This window comes from Tachypleus tridentatus, chromosome 1, assembly GCF_004210375.1.
Source record: "Tachypleus tridentatus isolate NWPU-2018 chromosome 1, ASM421037v1, whole genome shotgun sequence".
NCBI classification, from domain to species: Eukaryota; Metazoa; Arthropoda; class Merostomata; order Xiphosura; family Limulidae; genus Tachypleus; species Tachypleus tridentatus.
The window spans coordinates 47735760-47754305 of NC_134825.1; the positions used below are offsets into that span (position 1 = coordinate 47735760).

General features: G+C 34.2%; 1 protein-coding gene across 3 annotated transcripts in view; it reads left to right on the forward strand.

Moving 5' to 3' along the window:
* Positions 1-307: 307 nt before the first annotated feature.
* The window catches only part of LOC143247726 (POU domain, class 3, transcription factor 4-like), a 41494-nt gene continuing 23255 nt past the window's right edge, over positions 308-18546 (forward strand). The window contains exons 1-2 of one of the 3 annotated variants that reach the window (XM_076496152.1): positions 308-2014; positions 6151-6318. In XM_076496152.1, the coding sequence (XP_076352267.1) occupies positions 362-1732 (1371 nt within the window). In that variant the 5' untranslated portion in view covers positions 308-361 and the 3' untranslated portion in view covers positions 1733-2014; positions 6151-6318. Of the gene's footprint in view, positions 2015-6150; positions 6319-14339; positions 14773-18546 lie in introns of those variants that run through there. The other 2 variants (XM_076496158.1, XR_013026689.1) reach the window with 2 other exon arrangements.

Consider the following 18546-nt stretch of genomic DNA (forward strand, 5'->3'; position numbering starts at 1 on the left):
AGTTGCATATTATTTCATTCTGGTGGCTCAACTATTTCCCGCCTTCGACAAAGCTCCGCCCTGGACGTAAAGGTTTGATGGCAGCGACACCTCGACCTTTTGGGGCTTCTTCATCTGTTCTCTAGGGTAAGGTGGCATATACCCTAACGAGTAGATCCCGTGCAAATCCGAAAACTCACCACACGGCTCATCGTAATCGACGTCACGGCCAATAAGCTTCAGGGTTGAAATGTTTCGTGTGACGCCTCGCCTTTCTGCTTTCGTCATCAGACTGTCAACCAATCAGCAGAGAAAATAGAGGGCTATCTATCAGCGCCATGATGGTGAGCTGTCGGTCTAAAGCAAGGCCAACTTGTCAGCAATGCAGAACGCATATGACGGGTTTAGTACTGCAAGTCAGATCAGCAGGATCCATGTCTACCAAAGCATGGCTACTAGTTTATCCAATCTATATAGTGTTACAAGTAACGTGGAATCTTTGACAAACGCACACAGTCTCAGCAGCGGAAGAGATATGCAAGTGGTTAGCTCTCAAGGCGGCTACGCGAGAGAATCTCCGGAGATGAAGTACATGCCGCCGCAGCACCAGAGCTCAAACGGACACGCTTTAGGACCTCATCACCAATGGGTTAGTCTACCGTCGCACAGTGACCCCTCAGGCTGGCCATCTAGCATGCATCATCATGGACTGCACGGGCAGGACATTAAACCACCGCATCACTCAGGGCATGAGCTACCTCACGCCTCCCTAGCCCACCACCGTCCGCCGCAACACATGACAGCCTGGCATCCTTCTGCCTTAGCGGGTCAACACATGGTCAGTATGTCATCATCAGGCAATGGCTCATCTCCCCTTCAGCACCCAGCATATGCCATGAATGGAATGCTGACCCATGGTGGAACACAGATTCACCCAGCGATGAGAGAAGTTCCACAACACTTGTCAAGTGACCAGCACTTTCAGGCACATCATCCCCTTAACCAAATCGATAATGGATTCCACAGGATGCACCCGGACAGTGACGAACGCTGTTTGCAAGAAACACCTCCACCATCCTCGGACGACCTGGAAAATTTTGCTAAACAATTTAAACAGCGTCGGATCAAGCTGGGCTTCACGCAAGCGGATGTCGGGCTCGCTCTTGGAACCCTTTATGGCAATGTTTTCAGCCAAACCACTATCTGTAGATTCGAAGCTCTGCAGCTGAGCTTCAAAAATATGTGTAAGTTAAAACCACTTCTAGCCAAATGGTTGGAAGAAGCAGATAGTACCACTGGGACCCCAACGTCTATTGACAAGATCGCCGCCCAAGGCCGGAAACGTAAAAAGCGAACAAGCATAGAAGTGTCTGTGAAGGGTGCGTTAGAAAACCACTTTCACAAACAGCCCAAACCCTCGGCACAAGAAATCACTAGCCTCGCGGACAGCCTACAGATAGATAAGGAGGTTGTACGAGTCTGGTTCTGTAATCGCCGTCAGAAAGAGAAGAGAATGACCCCTCCTGTAACAAACATGAGTCAGAACAATAACACGAGACATACTGGCCCGGTGACAGTATCGGCGAACAGTACTACTGAAGTGGTGATGAGACATACAGACGATGGTTTTCATGGTGGCAGTCCGGTTCACCTACACAACCACTCGCACAGTCCACCCATGTTACATTCTCCAACCCATCACTCAGCTAGCCATTCAATTCATACAATTGGACAGTCTCTGACCGCTCATTGACCAGCCGATTTCGAGACAGTACTGACAACCATTAACCTAACAGTCCGTTTGTAACTTGAATGTATGTGTGCATGAAAACTGAACCTGAAGTTTGCAACTCATCAAGAAACTTGTAAATAGTGAACTTCAGATGATGTGGACATGATGTAGAAAGAAGTATATATAGATAGGTCATATTGAATGGTAACCAGATCTAACAAAGAATGAAGTGCAAAGTTTGGATACTTGTAGATAGACAGAACACACCGAAACTAGTCGCAGTTCGAAGGACTGGGGATGAAGGTAGGACTTTCCTTTCTCTCTAAGGTTTGTGTGATGAGAGTCCCATTAGCAGATGTCACGTGCTAGCCTCGATTTATCACCACTCCAGCAACTGTTTTACAAAAATCAAAGTTAATTCTCTTGTATATAAACAAATAAATAATAATAAATTGAATATAATACCTATTGATTATTTTCATGGCGTAAGTTGAGGTGCAACTGTAAAAAGTTACCATTTAGGCAAGAAATTACATAAAAATAAATCTTTAAACTGTCAAATATGTATTTGGAAACAATCTATGAGATTTAACTGTTATTTATTAACGATGTCAAAATCTGAAATAAGTAATGTATTTTTATTTCTTTTTCTGGCGTAAATTCAAAGAAAATAAATACCTTAGTAAGGCTGCGTGCAGAAAGTTTCTTAAAGTAATTTAACGTCACCAATTAAATAACGTAAGGTTGTGAAATAAAAATTTGTTAATAACGTTTTTAAAGAATGAGTGGATCAAAATAAAGAAACTGTAAATACACGAATACGTTTGTACATAGCACAGAAACACCATGACACCATTTTCAACATGCACGAACCTGTAGAAACTACTAAAATGTCCACGAAAAGTAGGACACTAATATTTTCAGCACATGACACAGCACTGTCGTCGCTGTCTAGTTTTCTGCTGTAACACTTTCTGATTTTCGAAAAATAGTTTATCTGTGAATGCAAATATGCACGTGAAAAATAAGAGTGTTTCATATCAAACTTCTTAAAGCATATTACTTCTGCAACAAGGTTATCAATATCTCTTTAAAATGAATTAAAAATACTGACAAAATAAGGCACGCATATCACACACGCTATAATATATATAACTTTCGAGACCAAGTACAAGATATATTTTCTTCTTCTAATTAATGCTAAGTTTAAGTTTTACTTTAGTTTTTAGGTTCTTGAGTGAAATCAATCATGTTTGTATTACTGATAGGCTAGTGAACCATTTTTTTATTTATAAACAAATATCACAACTCAAGACTCTCAAGAATACAAACCTAGAATAAGACAACAATAAAGAGCTACTATATTTAGTAAAAGTTGGCTCAGAATTCACAGTAATAATCCTTAGCAGGTGAAAATAAGTCGCATCTATCAGATCCAGTAGAAAAAATCAGCACAGGTTTATTAAAAGTACATTATTACAAACAACAACAACAATATATATGCACCAGCTTTAGAAGAATACAACAGTATAGGACTTTTTACGTATACTTTAGCAGACAACAATAATACAGTTTAGTAGCAAACAGCAGAATAAAGCTCACAACAATACACAGTGCAGAAGACATAACACAGGTTAACGCAGTTTTATGGAAATTTTCAGCACAATAGTTTCACAGTTGATAGTGCAAACTCATTACTCTGAGAAAACAATGCTCATAAGCAGTTTTATAAGTCATCAGCCTTCGCAGAAATATAGTTTTATAAATACCCAACCAACTTATCCAAGCTTTACTACTTAGAGCCAGAAGAAGAAAAATGAACAGCATAAAATGTTAAGGATATCAGATGTACAAGATAACATAAACCCGAGAATAAATTTCTTAAACAAAAATAAACATACAGTTTTCAAAAACAATATTTAGTATATGCATAGCAAATATTTCATTTGAAAAGAGTTGAACAAAATTAATAACAATGGTTTTTCTGACGACATTAAATATTTCGTATACAATGAAAATTCTAGTTTATTAACCGAATACGGATGAACTTGAATGTACGTGAAATAAAACAACTTGAAAATATCATATAAATAAAAAAAGGAAATAACGGGCCATAATTATTTTACAGAAGTCGTATTACCTGGGGTTTAAGATTGTTTTGTATATTAAGATAGAAATGCAGTAGTCCATTTAGCTCTGGAGACTCTTCATAAATACGTAATGTCTCCAGTAAAACATTTACAGCATTTACGCAGTAATACAAAATGTCATTCGCATAATCTCAGGAGTCATCTCATTACTTCATAACTTTTCTTTTTAAGGTCTTAACTAACTTATTGTTTATATTAAAACAGTGTCTTCCCCTATTAGTCCTACAAGGGCATGTGTTTGTAATATCACGCAAGGAACTGGAATATTTTGTAAATTTATTGTAGTTTTAAAGTGTCTGAGTAAAATAAGATGATGAGTGAATATTTGATAATTTGAACCAGTGGCGTAATTGCAAAATATGGGATCACCTGCATATAAAAAGTAACTGGGACTCCTAATTTATTTCTCCATAACTGTAGTTACGGTTCTGACCGATACGATCCTCCTATTGACAAGGAATTCCCCGCAATTGCAGGGGGAGAATACAATTATGCCACTATATGAACCGAAACAGAATCTTTAATCTCAGTGGTATTTTATAATGTAAAATATACCTAAGAAAAAATATTTTCTTGTGTAATGTATTTTATCAGTTCCTGATTCTTTATTTAAAGCATATGTGTGAGCTTACTTCCAGGAGCATAGTTTCACAATTGCTTCATTGATATACCACAAATCTATCGAAATCAGTTGTGTTACAAAAGTGTGGTGGGATGTATCCCAGTTTTTCATGAACAGAAAAGTGCAATTATGCGAACAAAATTTAGAAGGATGAATTTTTACATGAAACTGCCTCCATCAACATGTAAGTTTTATTTGTGTCTGTAACTTAATGTATACTTTAGTTATTACTGTCTTTTGTGTTACTATTTATATACGAGGTCATGTGAATGTATAATTTTATTAGAAAAGACAAAAATATGTATCTCATTTTCATTTCAAATGATATTAGTTTTCGTACAAAACTGTAAATAAATGTCCAGTTTCTCAGTTTTGTACTTTTTTTCTTACTGGCCCACTCACAACTAGATCAATAAAAGTGGTTTCACATATTAAATAAGAAAAATGTTGGTCAGTTAGTCTCTGATTATATATAATTATCTAACAACACGCGGTTAACCGTAACTCATCACTTGCAACACTTGATCTATCATTATAAATACATATAGTGTATAATTTTGTCACAGTCTATTTTATAGGTTTTGTGTATTAAGAGGCACTGTTGTATATGTGAATGTTTGCAAACTGCTCTAACTCGATACATAGTTGTATAGTGGCGTACTGAGAGAAAATTAAATAAATATAATCTTTGTAAGATAGATCTCAATAGTTCATTGTGTACTTTTTGTTTATTTTATTAAAACTTCACATTTGCTAGAATATTCGGACAACGTTTCTGATGAGTGTCAAGCAGCACGTTTAATAATGAGATTTTCTAAATGTTCATATCGTTTCTCAGGTGTTATATTGGGACCTACAACATGAAAATGAAAGTATAGACGACTGAAGAGATAGATTCCCTTTCTTTATATATGTCCGAATTACCATAATATGTCTATTTTAATGGCTGTTGAAACACATCAGGAGTTTTAAAGACTTTCAAAAGAAGTTGTGGTTTATAGTTACAATAAAAAAAAAGAGTCCAGAAAAAAAAGTATTTCGCGGTCGAATATTTTTGTAAATGCACATTTCACACTAGTGTTAACATAAATCCAAAAATAGTTGATGGCATTCGGTGGGGAGTTTAGTAATGTCTAAAGCCGCAGGTTTTGTCTAAATCACATTGTAAGTAGAATCATCGGTACATGTTTCTAGAACTTATTTACAGTTTATGTAGTTGATGGTTAGTGCTGGCTTTATTTGTTATTTTTCAGTGTACAATATTTAATGTTTTTTCGATAAGAACATCACAACATAACGTTATACCTTGTATACTTTAACTCTATGTTGTTACAAACGAGTTGTGTGTTGTTGTTTTTTTTGCTTGTGCTCAAGTTTTTAGTTATAAAAGAAATTACCAAATGCAGGTGAATGTTTTTCCTGTCTTTTTTAATAGTTCATTTTATTAGCATGATAGCAGTTCAAATGACGTCACGTCTTACGTACCTATACGCTGTCAAAACATTTTCTTACTGACTGCAGCGTTCAATTCTTCCATACGAAGCTTTCTAATACGAACATAGCGAAGCACAGCCAACATTCCTTATGCTTATTTATCTTTAGAATACTGAGGTTAGTGTCCATGTTTCTCTCTTTCTGTGACCCTTGATTTTTTGCTTTCTCCCCAGCCGGACCTCCCGTCGTTTGAATCCAACTACCGGCATAGACCCGCGAGAAATGGGGTTTCCTTCCACCTCGGCGATGTCAAGTGGGGCGAAAAATCCGGCTTCTTGTTGGATGTATATGAGCCGTAAAGCCCGCAAATTCTAAGTCCACGGCTGTCTCTCAACATAAACATCCAACTACCGGCATAGACCCGCGAGAAATGGGGTTTCCTTCCACCTCGGCGATGTCAAGTGGGGCGAAAAATCCGGCTTCTTGTTGGATGTATATGAGCCGTAAAGCCCGCAAATTCTAAGTCCACGGCTGTCTCTCAACATAAACATCCAAGTGACCAAAAAAAAAGTTATTAAAAGCAAGTTTTTTTCTTAGTAGGATCGCGAAATAGATTAAAATGTTTAGTCATGCAATAATTGGGTAGTGCCTACCGTGGAAGTAAAATTTATATCTCAATACTTAAGAGAAGTTTCAATGCAGACATGTCTGTTGTGTTTGTTAAACACGTAGTTTTCTTTACTTATTTTACTTATAATCTACACCATGCAACTTAATTTATTTGATATTCACTCTTCCCAAAATTTAAACGTTTAACTGAGTGCATTTTCGTTATCATACAGGTATCCACGCAACCAATATTTCATAACACTTATGTGAAACTGTTCGGGTCGTTTATAAATACCTTCTCATTCTTTACATCATTAAAAGCTGACGGAATTAAATGATTGTTTTCTGTAAATCCTCACATGTCATACGATTAACTGAGTTCATGTCTAATTGAAACAAAACAACACCAAAGAAGAAGCATCCTACCCTTACACTGAATATGTTCAAGAGAATTTAGTTTCTGTAGCTTATAATTATGTAAGTTTCTTTTATTTATTGAATTATTGGCCGGTCCATTATTTTGAATATGCCTAGAAACCTTCATACTTTATAGGACAATGAAAAAATATCTGTGACATATAAAACTGTAAAGCACTTACAGACATTCAACACGTTTAACCTGTTACAATAATAATATTTTACCTTTACTTAAAATATATATAATGTGCGATTACAGTAATGATAGTACAATGAAAGTGGTGCATAACAATGTACAATAATAATAAGAAGGAAACAAAAGACTGGCGCGTGGACAGATTACTGCAAATAGAAGAAAAATAGCCCTTCATGTAGTTGGGAAGGTTTATTAACTGGGATAATTCTCGTAGTTGGGGGACAGGAAATCCTATGATCAATAAATGAATTTGTTAGTAAAATTCTACTACTGCTTACAATCAACCATGTACACGCTCATAAAAACATATATTTATTAGAATAGCGCTTTACTATACTGGAGAAATGTCTTGGGCAGCTTTCTGGTAGTAAATAAAAGTTACAAGTTAGCTAGAAAAGTATATGGCTTGTAATAAATTTATTTTATTGTAGAAAATCCATTTATAATGTCAAATGGAAGAGTCACGAGCTCCAGAAACACAAAAACAAACCCTTCATATGAAATAATGTAAAAAACAACAACGCTCTCAATTGAAAAAAAATCCTAAAGGTTAAAATACAGCACATTTCTGCTACTGAAAGAAAATAACCCATGATGTTAATTGGAGAAATCACCTCCTACAGAAACGTTCTGCTACGGAAAATAAAAACCTTCCATTTCACTAAAGAAAATATACGGCATGTAGCATGTTCCTGCTACTGGAAAAAATTCATCATATATCACCATCTGCACAAATCTTTAAAACGTCCTGCTACGAAAGAGGAAAATACCACGTGACCTTTAAAAATGCATGACATGCAATTAGATTCTACCACTAGAAGGGAAAACAGTGTCATCTTAGTTACCGAAACGTTATAAATAAAATAATTTTCAATCACTGGAAATAAAACTAAAAACAAAATTCTTGAACAAGACCATTTTTTTAATACAACAAAATATCTTTCATGTAGTTAATGCAAGAATCCATTATCGTTAATATAAACGTATTAAAAAACAGTGATTGTATGGAACTGGAAGGTTAGATAAAGATCGTTATGCTATTAGAAAATACTAGTACAACAATTTGTGTTTTTTATTGAAAATAAAACCTCAAAGTTAGATGTTACAAAATGGTAAATGCAGTAGCTCTTTGTAACGGGATAAACAAAAATAAAAACACGTTGAGTTACAAAAGTGTATAGCATAACAACTTTGTGCTAATAGTGGAGGATTACAAACTTACATGCTAATAACTGAATTATACCTGCTATAACACATTTTACCACCAGAAAGAACTCATCACCTCAGCTAGGAACATATAGTGTGTTTGTGTTTTCTTATAACAAAGCCACATCAGGCTATCTGCTGAGTTCACCGAGGGAAATCGCACCTCTGATTTTAGCGCTGTAAATCCGTAGACTTACCGCTGTATCAGCGGGGAACAAACATATAGCGCGCACATCAATTTTCCGTTGCAGAAAGGAGAGAAGTCAAAATGTTAGGTAGACAAATGTAGTAATGCTCTCTCACTGGAGAAATAATAAAAAAGACAAACAAGTTTCACGTTGCGATCTATGAAGAACAGTAAACTTATGCTACTGATATGCTTATCTATAAAAATATATATAGGAAGTTTATGAAAACGGTTCAGAGAGCTCCAACTAATTATCACAAACGTTTTACTAGATAGTAATATATCGCTGATAGAGAACACCAAAGAAAAGTTCTGAATATAGAAACCTTTGTCTATTGAACATAATAAACATCAACACGATAGTATATTAAAACGAATAACATAGTAAGAAAACCACTTTGCTACCTAGACAAACATTTCACTTCTCTTTTTCTGCAAAGAAATAGAATATCAAGTTAACTAAATTTATCAAAGTGCTTTCTTACAAATGAAAAGAAAAATCCCACAAATTGATTTAAAATATTTGTCGTATTCTAGTGAGAAGCGTGTTTGTGTGTGTTTTTCTTATAACAAAGCCACAAAGGGCTATCTGCTCAGCCCACCGAGGGGAATCGAACCCCTGATTTTAGCGTTGTAAATCCGGAGACATACCGCTGAAGTGAGAAGCAAGCAAGTATTTTTAAAAATAGTTACAGTGTGTCAGTTATAGTGATTCTCTGCTACTGGTTTTAAAATGACAGCAACATTAGGTTTAATAAAATTTATTAATTATAATAATATTTTGACACTGAAACAAAACTTACAATGCATTAATTAATTAATTTTTCGCGATAAAAATTAGAATGTCATTTTAAAAACATTTTAATTACAAGCATTTATGGAAAATAAAAGAAAAAGACGGATAGTGTATTTGTATATAATCCAGTAAAACCGTAAATTTGTAGAGTAAAATAATAGCAAGTTAAAAGCGGGCATATATATTTATTGAAATGATGTATAATAACCACAAAACCGCGTTGAAATGCATGTAGAACTATCTAAATATCTAGAGTTGAAAGAAATGTAAGAAGTTCAACAATTTTGTTGGTTTACATACATAAAAACTGTCTCAATCTATTGGGGAAAATATTAACGGATAAAAATAATTTGTAGGGATGCGAAAATAAATAACCGTTAAAACAGTGTGGCTCTCAAAAATTCAAAATTTACGAGTCAAGAAAAGAAGTAGTGCAAACGGGTGGAAAATAAAAAGAACATAGTATATTACAACAGTGCAACCGAGGAAAACAGTGTATTTCTTTAAAGTGCATATTTACAGTTTGAAAAGCCGTGTTAATGTGTGGAAAACAAAACTAACAGGTTGAGAAAAAAGAGATGAAATTCAAAAGTTATTAATTCTATAAAATGTTTTATTCTTTGAAACTAGGGAACTGAAGATGCGAGAAACATGAATACTTTCACATTTAAAGCTAAATCAATATTCGCTATTTTATAGGTATGGATCATTTTATAATGAGTCTTCGACTTTGGTTTGAAACTGTTAACAGTAGATATCCTGGTATTAAGTCTACAACAGAACGTCATCACGGTAGACAACTTTTGTTCTTGGACCTCTTTGTTCGTAATAAAAATAGTAAGTTTTACGTAAAACTCACTAATATGCATTTTAACTTCGATACGCATATATCATATTTTTAAAGGGCGTAATCCCTTTTCATATCGGCAAAACTAAAGAAATTTAGGTTTAGCTGCGTTTCAGTTAGTTGTAGAAATGCTCTTATTGTTTAAATAGTTTTAAATTGCTTACCTATTGCGAAGGCATATTTTAGTAAAATGCTCTTAATATTACCTATGTCTTTGTGAAAAATTCATATTTACTGATTAACTTAAAAACCCGATGAACCAGCATTTTAACTATTTTTTCCAAAAAAAAGTGCTACACAATTACTGATGTTAAAATACAAATTAGTAAAAATCTCATATTAACTTTACATTCAAATAAGTCTATCAGTTGATGGTTACTTTGATGTTTGTTTGTGAGTTTAACTCAACCCGAAGTTAAACAAACGAAACAGTACATTTATTTTAATGTTAACTCTTTGGTGCTAGTGATATATTAACTATATGGAACTTTTAACTAATAATATCAATACTTATTTGAAAGTGATATAAATAAGGCATACATTTCTAGACACACACTGAACTATATAAACATATGATATATTGGTAATCTAAATAAACATATATAGATTCTGAGTCATACATATAAATTATCTTGATAATTTAAATAATATACAAACACACTAAACTCTATAGCTATGTTGTGCTAGTAATGTGTATCATATACAGACATAATGAGTTCTGCATGTATTTTATAGATAAAATATATATAATAAAATACTCCTTTTAGAGTATATTTCGAAAAGTCATTCATTTACTGAATACAGCTAATTGACTATTTTTGATTGACAACATCATGTTTCTTAGTGGACTGAAGTTCAAAGAGGTCAGAAACGTTATCTGACACGATAAACTTGCCTGAAAGAACCACATTTAACAAAAACAGGTAACGTGTGTAATATTAGTACAGTTTTTGTGCCTGTGAGTAAATTATACTTTTGGTCATTTGACGGTCAATATTATGAAGGATTCTGTTACTTTTTCTATACGCACGTTAACCCGGTGAGGGTTGATGGTCAGCTCCTACAACGTGACAGAAGTGTCTAAGGACTTAGATCAGAATTTCTTTCAAGCCACTGAAAGTAGCTCGTTATACTCTAGAAAGTATGGCACCAGACAATATCGTACATTAGTACAAAGTCTGATTGAACCTTCAACGCATCGTATAACTAGTTCCAAGACCTCATCATTGTATCTTTCAGTAGCACACCAGTACACCGACAGTGTTGCGTCGAACATGTGGTTCACCTTTGTGTGCCCAGACACAATCCGTCAATCACTGTTAGAGACATAAAACCTCGACTCGTCGGTGAAGATTACAGGAGCTCAATGGCGTAGCTGCAATTTCTGATGGCCTCTAGGTGTAAGGTGCTGCGTAGTCTACTGTGTGGGTGAGGCGTTTCTAAGACGTATTGAGAAAATCTGTTCTTTAACATTTGGTAACTCACTCATTAACAGTCCACTTGTTCTTCTGAAGTGCATGTTAGTGAAATGACTGATGGCCATGATACACAGATAACGGTTATTACGTGGCATAGTTGAACTTTCACGGCCTCAGGGTGTCCAGAGTAGCGACCAGTTGGTTGATTAAGTATCTAAATTAGATCTGGGACACCAAAATCAGCTGCCTCTTGTTTCTGTATTAATCCAACATTTAATCAACATCTAAACTTCTATCAAAACCTTTACTCGACAGCAGCGGCTGTCAGTGTGTTGCAATTACACGTAGAAAATAACCAAAACATAAGCAATAACCGAGTGACTTATTAGTAAATTATCAAAAATAATACGAAAAGAGAATAATATTCGTAAAAGGCGACTAGCACGTTAAAACCGCCGTGTGTCTCACAACAGGATAAACGAAATTCCCACATACAGTCTTCAGTCTGAATTTGTGAAATTGCTTTCATGTAAAAATAAATAAAAAAGTGAGTTTCAATATAAATCATATTTAAAGTTAATAAAGGCTTAACAACTTAAGCCTCACCTGAGAATCAGTAGATGTTTTTATGGGAAAATTGCCAAAAATAAATGAAACCACAACAATTCCATTCTACCACAAGCTGGTCAAATCCCTTCTTGTAGCTCTTTTAGTCCACATAAATAGGATCTTGGAGACCGAAGTCCACAGTGACTATAAGTTGAAGATCTGTTTTGCTTGTTACACTGGAAACTATAGTGTGTAATCAATATCATCAGACCGAACAAGGCCATTGGTTGAAGAAGTTGTTCCATTGGAAAGTATGGAGCTTATGATAAACTTAGTATAACTATTTATACATGCTGATGAAAATAAAAATATTATTTTAAATATCACATTCCAGGATTTATCATCGTAACATTCTAGTTTAAAATTATCATTTTATACCATTTAAATTGCTAATAATTTTTTTCTAATAAGAAATTTTCCAGTATTTAAAAAAAAAAAAGTATTAATTAAGGATGGAAATAGAAGTAAATAATAATAAATCATTTACGCAAAGTACTGATGATTCGACACAGAATCCCTAGACTCTCCTTACAAATGTCTGAAATACTCAAAAAGGCTTATTTGTAAAATTCAAAAATAAAAACTCATGGATCTAGAAGTTTGTTTTAAATATTTTTTTTTGGTTATAAACATGAGCTAAACAGATTTTTCAAAGATATGTTTCTACAATTTTGTTTAGAGAAATAATTCTGTTTAAAAATGTTTAATCCTACATCGATTAATATAATAAATTACTCTGATAAATATAACATTTTGTAAAGGTCGGTGTACTAATAAATCGTCTCTGTAATTGTTCGTACATGCAAGTTTTGTGCTTGTCTTTGTTCACAGTGTTAGTTTGTTCTGCTTTTGTTGAGAAGTGTATATTGTTTATGCTTCTGTTTTTTTCTTTTCAAAGCGTATTTTATCTCTGCTTATGTTCATAGGCATATTTTTCTTTGTGTCTCTATTTACATATTATTTTTTGTTTCTAGTCTTATTAACTTCCTATGCTTACCAACAAATGCTCTTGTTTACAAATATGTTTTTGTTTTAGCTTTCGTGTATATTTGCAGATATAGTTGTCCCTCCTACTAGATGTCTATTAATTTACTTATCTCTTTATAGCTGCCTATTAGCCAGTTTGTTTGTTTTTTTCCGGTAAGCATGTATATGATTATCTGTCTATTGATATGGCAATACATACACCCGGATATATTTGTATTTTAATATATTATTTTCCTTACATAGTTCATTAGGCATCTCTTTTTGAATATCAGGCTTTGTTTCTCATCCACTATTCTTCTTAAGAGCAGTTTAAATAGAAATATGAAAATGATTTTGTCCAAGAAATGTTTCTCCATTACGAATGCTTCTCAAAAGAATAACAAAAACGTTGAGCATATAAACAGTGGTTTTCCTGGTTAAAGAGTATTTTGTGTTTAGTCATATAAACAGTTGTTATAATTATTAATCAGACATGGCCAATAACCTATGGTGGTCGACTTCTAACATGAAAGTCACGGATCCGAATCCCCGTCACACCAATCATGCTCGCCCTTTCAGCCGTGAGGATGTCATAACGTGATGGTTAATCCTACTATTCGTTGATAAAAGAGTAGCCCAACAGTTGGCGTTGGGTGGCGATGACTAGCTACGTTCCCTGTAGTATTACACTGCTAAATTAGAGACGGCTAGCGCAGACAGCTCTTGTGTACCTTGGCGCAAAATTAAAAAACAAACACTGTTAATCAACAGTTTGTGTTTGTATATAATTTATATGTATAAACATATATATATTTATATACAATCATATAAAAGTTATTTTCCTCATTGATCAACAGCTTGTTTCTTTGTTGTGTTTTGTCTGTTATTCTCACCATTTTTAAATAGTGTTACTTGACAGGACTGGTAATAGTATCTGTATTTAGTTGAGATGAAACTTCAGATTGTTTTTCTCATCCTCATAGTTATTACTTGTATTTAGTTCTAACTTTTTTTAAATTCCAATCCAACATTACGAATTGTTAACGTTTCTCTCTTAGGTACAGCATTCCCTTTTACATTACTTTATGATATGCATATGACAAATATGTATTCATACTGGATATTTTTGGTGTTTCATTTACGTAGATACGTTTTAAATATTCAAGGAAACTATATAGTTTACGAAACACCTACAGTAAGTGTTTTTAAGCAGAGCCTTTTTATCTTTGTTTTTTTAGTTCATATATCTTGTGCCCAGTCACACCCTTTTTAGTTTCTAATTGCCACCTGACGACGTTAGAGGGCAGGCCAACTCTTCCCGCTCGGGCTGACTGGTTGCCACAACAATTAAGTGCGTGCATGCATAATATGAGATAATTTGAGGCTGCGGGACCCTGTCTGAAGTAGGAGGGTCTGGACAGAGGGCGCTCATTTCTTTCAGTTACTAAGTTCCGAGTCTGGTAAATTACAGAGTAACGAGGAGAGAAACATCCAAAGCTTCGATGCCGATGACTTTCACTGACAGCGGGATGACGTATTAAGACATGCAATCTGAACCAAATCTAAGACAAAAATGAAAAAAAAAAAAGCAGTCTGCCATTTAGGTTAGTATTTGTTTTTCTTTTTACCTCTATCTAATTGGTTTATTCTTCGTTCTGAATTCATCTACAGTTTAATTTTGCAGAAAGAAAGTTAGTTGATTTAGAAATTATTTACAAGTATCAATATTTTAAGAATAATTTGAAAAATAACAATAAATGAATTTCATTGTGATGTTCTGTGATATGAATTTTTGGTGGCTGTGATTTGTCACAATACCATACATGTCAACCATAAACATTGTCCAAACTGAAATGTCTCTGCATAAAAATAAAATAATGGATGACAGTTGGAACTGTTTGGGAATATTGCGATATAACATTATTACATGACGGTTACAGACGGTATTAGACATTGTACATACGTTGAACTTTTGAGAAGTTTAAAGATGCTTAGAATATACAAGCAGTAGTACTAAAAAACAAGAAAATACTTCCAATTATAATCGCTTGTTAAAACGTATAAAAATATTTTAATGGTTAAATATAAAGCACAGTAAAAACGCATTACAAGACACTCTTTACGTAAAAATGTATATTAAAGTATAACAAGCATTTCAAAAACCAAATTTAATCTAGTTATGTTTAATAAAGAAGTTATCCAAAGAAACGGATTAATGATGAATGTAATTAGATATGTAATATTGTCGTAATACATGTCTGCAGACTTATACTGCAAGAAACCGAATTTCGATACCCGTAGTGGGCAGAGCACGGATAGCTTTGGGCTAAAATATAAAACAAACAAATAAAAAAGTATTATAATAGTATTTAGAGAGCATGTTATTCCCTACATGAAACTGTTCAAACAAGACTTTTCTTATTGTCCCCAAGCTAATTGTATCTTCAGAAAAATAAACAAAACGAAACCCATAGGCATTAGTGTGTACTTAGAGAACGTATTTCAAACAAAATCAAATCATTAGTCAATAAACATTTTAAAAACAAATATAAACTATAATAATGTAGATTAGTACACCATTCATGAGTAGCTAGATAAGACCCGTATAGGTAAGATATGTACCTATTAAGTTATATCTGTGGTTCAATAGCACATAAAAGTCCTCGGAAGGCAGTGGAATCACTTTTAAATAGCCATTTTTATACTTTTAGTAATCAGTGTATTTATTGTTCATGATAGCATTTCATGGAAAAATTATTTACCTTTTAGCCTCTAAGCATTACGGAAGAATAAAACAAGCAGAAAATATTCCACCCCAAGGGATGTTCTCACTTGTGGGTGAGGCTTCGTTCCTTCCTTTCATATGTTTAGCTAGATAAGATTCTTATTCTCGGCGCTGACTAAAAGTTTACACTTTTTAGTAGCATTGTTAACTAAGGAGAGATGTCATGTCTAATCTCTGATTCACTACCCCCGTTTTCAAAAGTAACTAACTGAACTTAAAGAAAAATATTTGGATCTGATGAGTATACAAATTTGTGAGAAAAACAAATTGGGAATAATTAAACATATAACTCACTTCAATGCTCATAAAACGAACTAATGTATTAGCCAGTTTTAAAATGATAAGAAAGGGATAGATGAGAAACAGCAGAATTTATTTTTTTTCTATTTTTGTTTTAAAGAGGTAAGTAGAGTGAAGTATTGGCTGATAATAGAGAACTGCTCTGATGATAAATTTAGATTTTACTTTTTTCCACAAGTCTTCATCTGAATAATATATTTTTATAATATCGAATAACAGTCAGGAACCTTTTTCTAAATTATTAATATATAGTTTGCTCTCTGGCTCTAATTCTGTTACAGTTTTGACTATCCCTAAGTGATCCCTTTAATTATTTTTATGCTATAACTACTTACTAATTTCTATTCTCAAAGTAATGATTTATCAACATGTTTTCTCTCAGTAAAAACTAATGTATGTTTTAAAAATTGTCGAGTTATTCTATAAAACTCAGACTCTTATGCGCGCCTAGAACGAGGATATTTCTATCACAATTTAAATTTACTTCTAACGTAAGGTTAGTGAAAGATGTTCGTTTGTTTGTTTGTTTTGGAATTTTGCACAAAGCTACTCGAGGGCTATCTGTGCAAGCCGTCCCTAATTTAGCAGTGTAAGACTAGAGGGAAGGCAGCTAGTCATCACCACCCACCGCCAACTCTTGGGCTACTCTTTTACCAACGAATAGTGGGATTGACCGTCACATTATACGCCCCCACGGCTGGGAGGGCGAGCATGTTCAGCGGGCGCGAACCCGCGACCCTCGGATTACGAGTCGCACGCCTTACGCGCTTGGCCATGCCAGGCCAAAGATGTTCGTGCAAGAACATTAGTAATGACAAATTCCTAATGGGCTTAATCCTCGATTATCATTAAACTCCAATAACAATACAATCATTAGCCCATGTGTCAGCTTGAACATTATCACTAGGTGTCTACCAATGGTCGCAGAAACGAATACAAACCACAGAGAGCAAGAAAGCGAGAATATCATATCATTCAGTAAGGAAATAATTTGGAGGCTGTAACATCTTAACACCTCTTACTCAGCAGAATTGACGTTAATTCGTTCTCCTGTGTGTTAAGAACCTATTCAAATGAAACCTGTTATGCCTGAAATAAAGGTCTATTTTTAACTAGTTTATACCTTGTCATTATAGAAATTAGATAAATAGATCTGTAAGTAGATAGAAAAATGATCAATGAAGAGTGACAAAAATATTAGCCTTGTCAAACACTGGATGAGTCAATAACTAAACCTGTGGTACTGTAACTGTATCGTAAAGTGTTACTAAAACTGTGGTACTGTAACTGTATCGTAATGTTTTATTAATAATTTTATATTTGACTGGCGATGCAAATCCACCTTTGGATAGTCTTTATTTTCTACCCCTTGATTCATAGTTGTTGTGGTATTTCCTATCCTGGAATCGGATACGATGTCTCTTGAATGCCAGGCAAGCGCTATATTCACAGAGTTAAAGAATATATCTAGTGCTAGTAAAGCCATTCAAACTTTTCTATACCATAATCGACTACAATCAATCCACTATTCCTTGGCAAAAGAATAGCCCAAGAGTTGGCGGTGGGTGGTGATGACTAGCTGCCTTTCCTCTAGCCTTACACTGCTAATTAGGGACGGCTGACGCCGGTATCCCTTGTGTAGCTTTGCGCGGAATTCAAAACAAACCAAATCACAATCGACCCCTGCTGGTATAAGCTACTGCGAGAAAGACTATTTTCAACTATTTAAAATTATTGAACCACAACCTAGCCTAGTCCCTGTACTTCCATATACTGGTCAGTATTCTAGGCTATTTACTTACTCTTCAATGTAAATTAAATTTACCGACTTGTTTGAAAATATTTTAATACTTCTTTTCCATAGGTTTTTATTGATAGAATGTTATATTTGATGTATCACACTGGAAAGTCTTTTGATTACATCTTCTCTCTATTTGTCTCGCTTTGTTTTTTTTTTCGTCATAAATATAATATTTCACAGTTATTGTGTAAACGAAAATTAATAGAGCATGACCTTTTCAAGCAAAATAAATTAACTGTTCAATTCTGTCGACCATTCCTTGAAATTTGATATGACGTAACTTCCCCGCAGCCGAGTCTTACTACGGAGTTTCATAATCTCAACCAAAGCGCCCTCACAAGAGTTTGCCAGAAGGATGAAAGATTATTTTTAATAAACAATCGACCTAATCGTTGGTTAACATTTCTCAGCACCACAACACTTTTATTTACTCGTACTTAAAGGACAGTAAGAGAAACACTAATTTGGTTTATTCATAAGAAACCAAATATA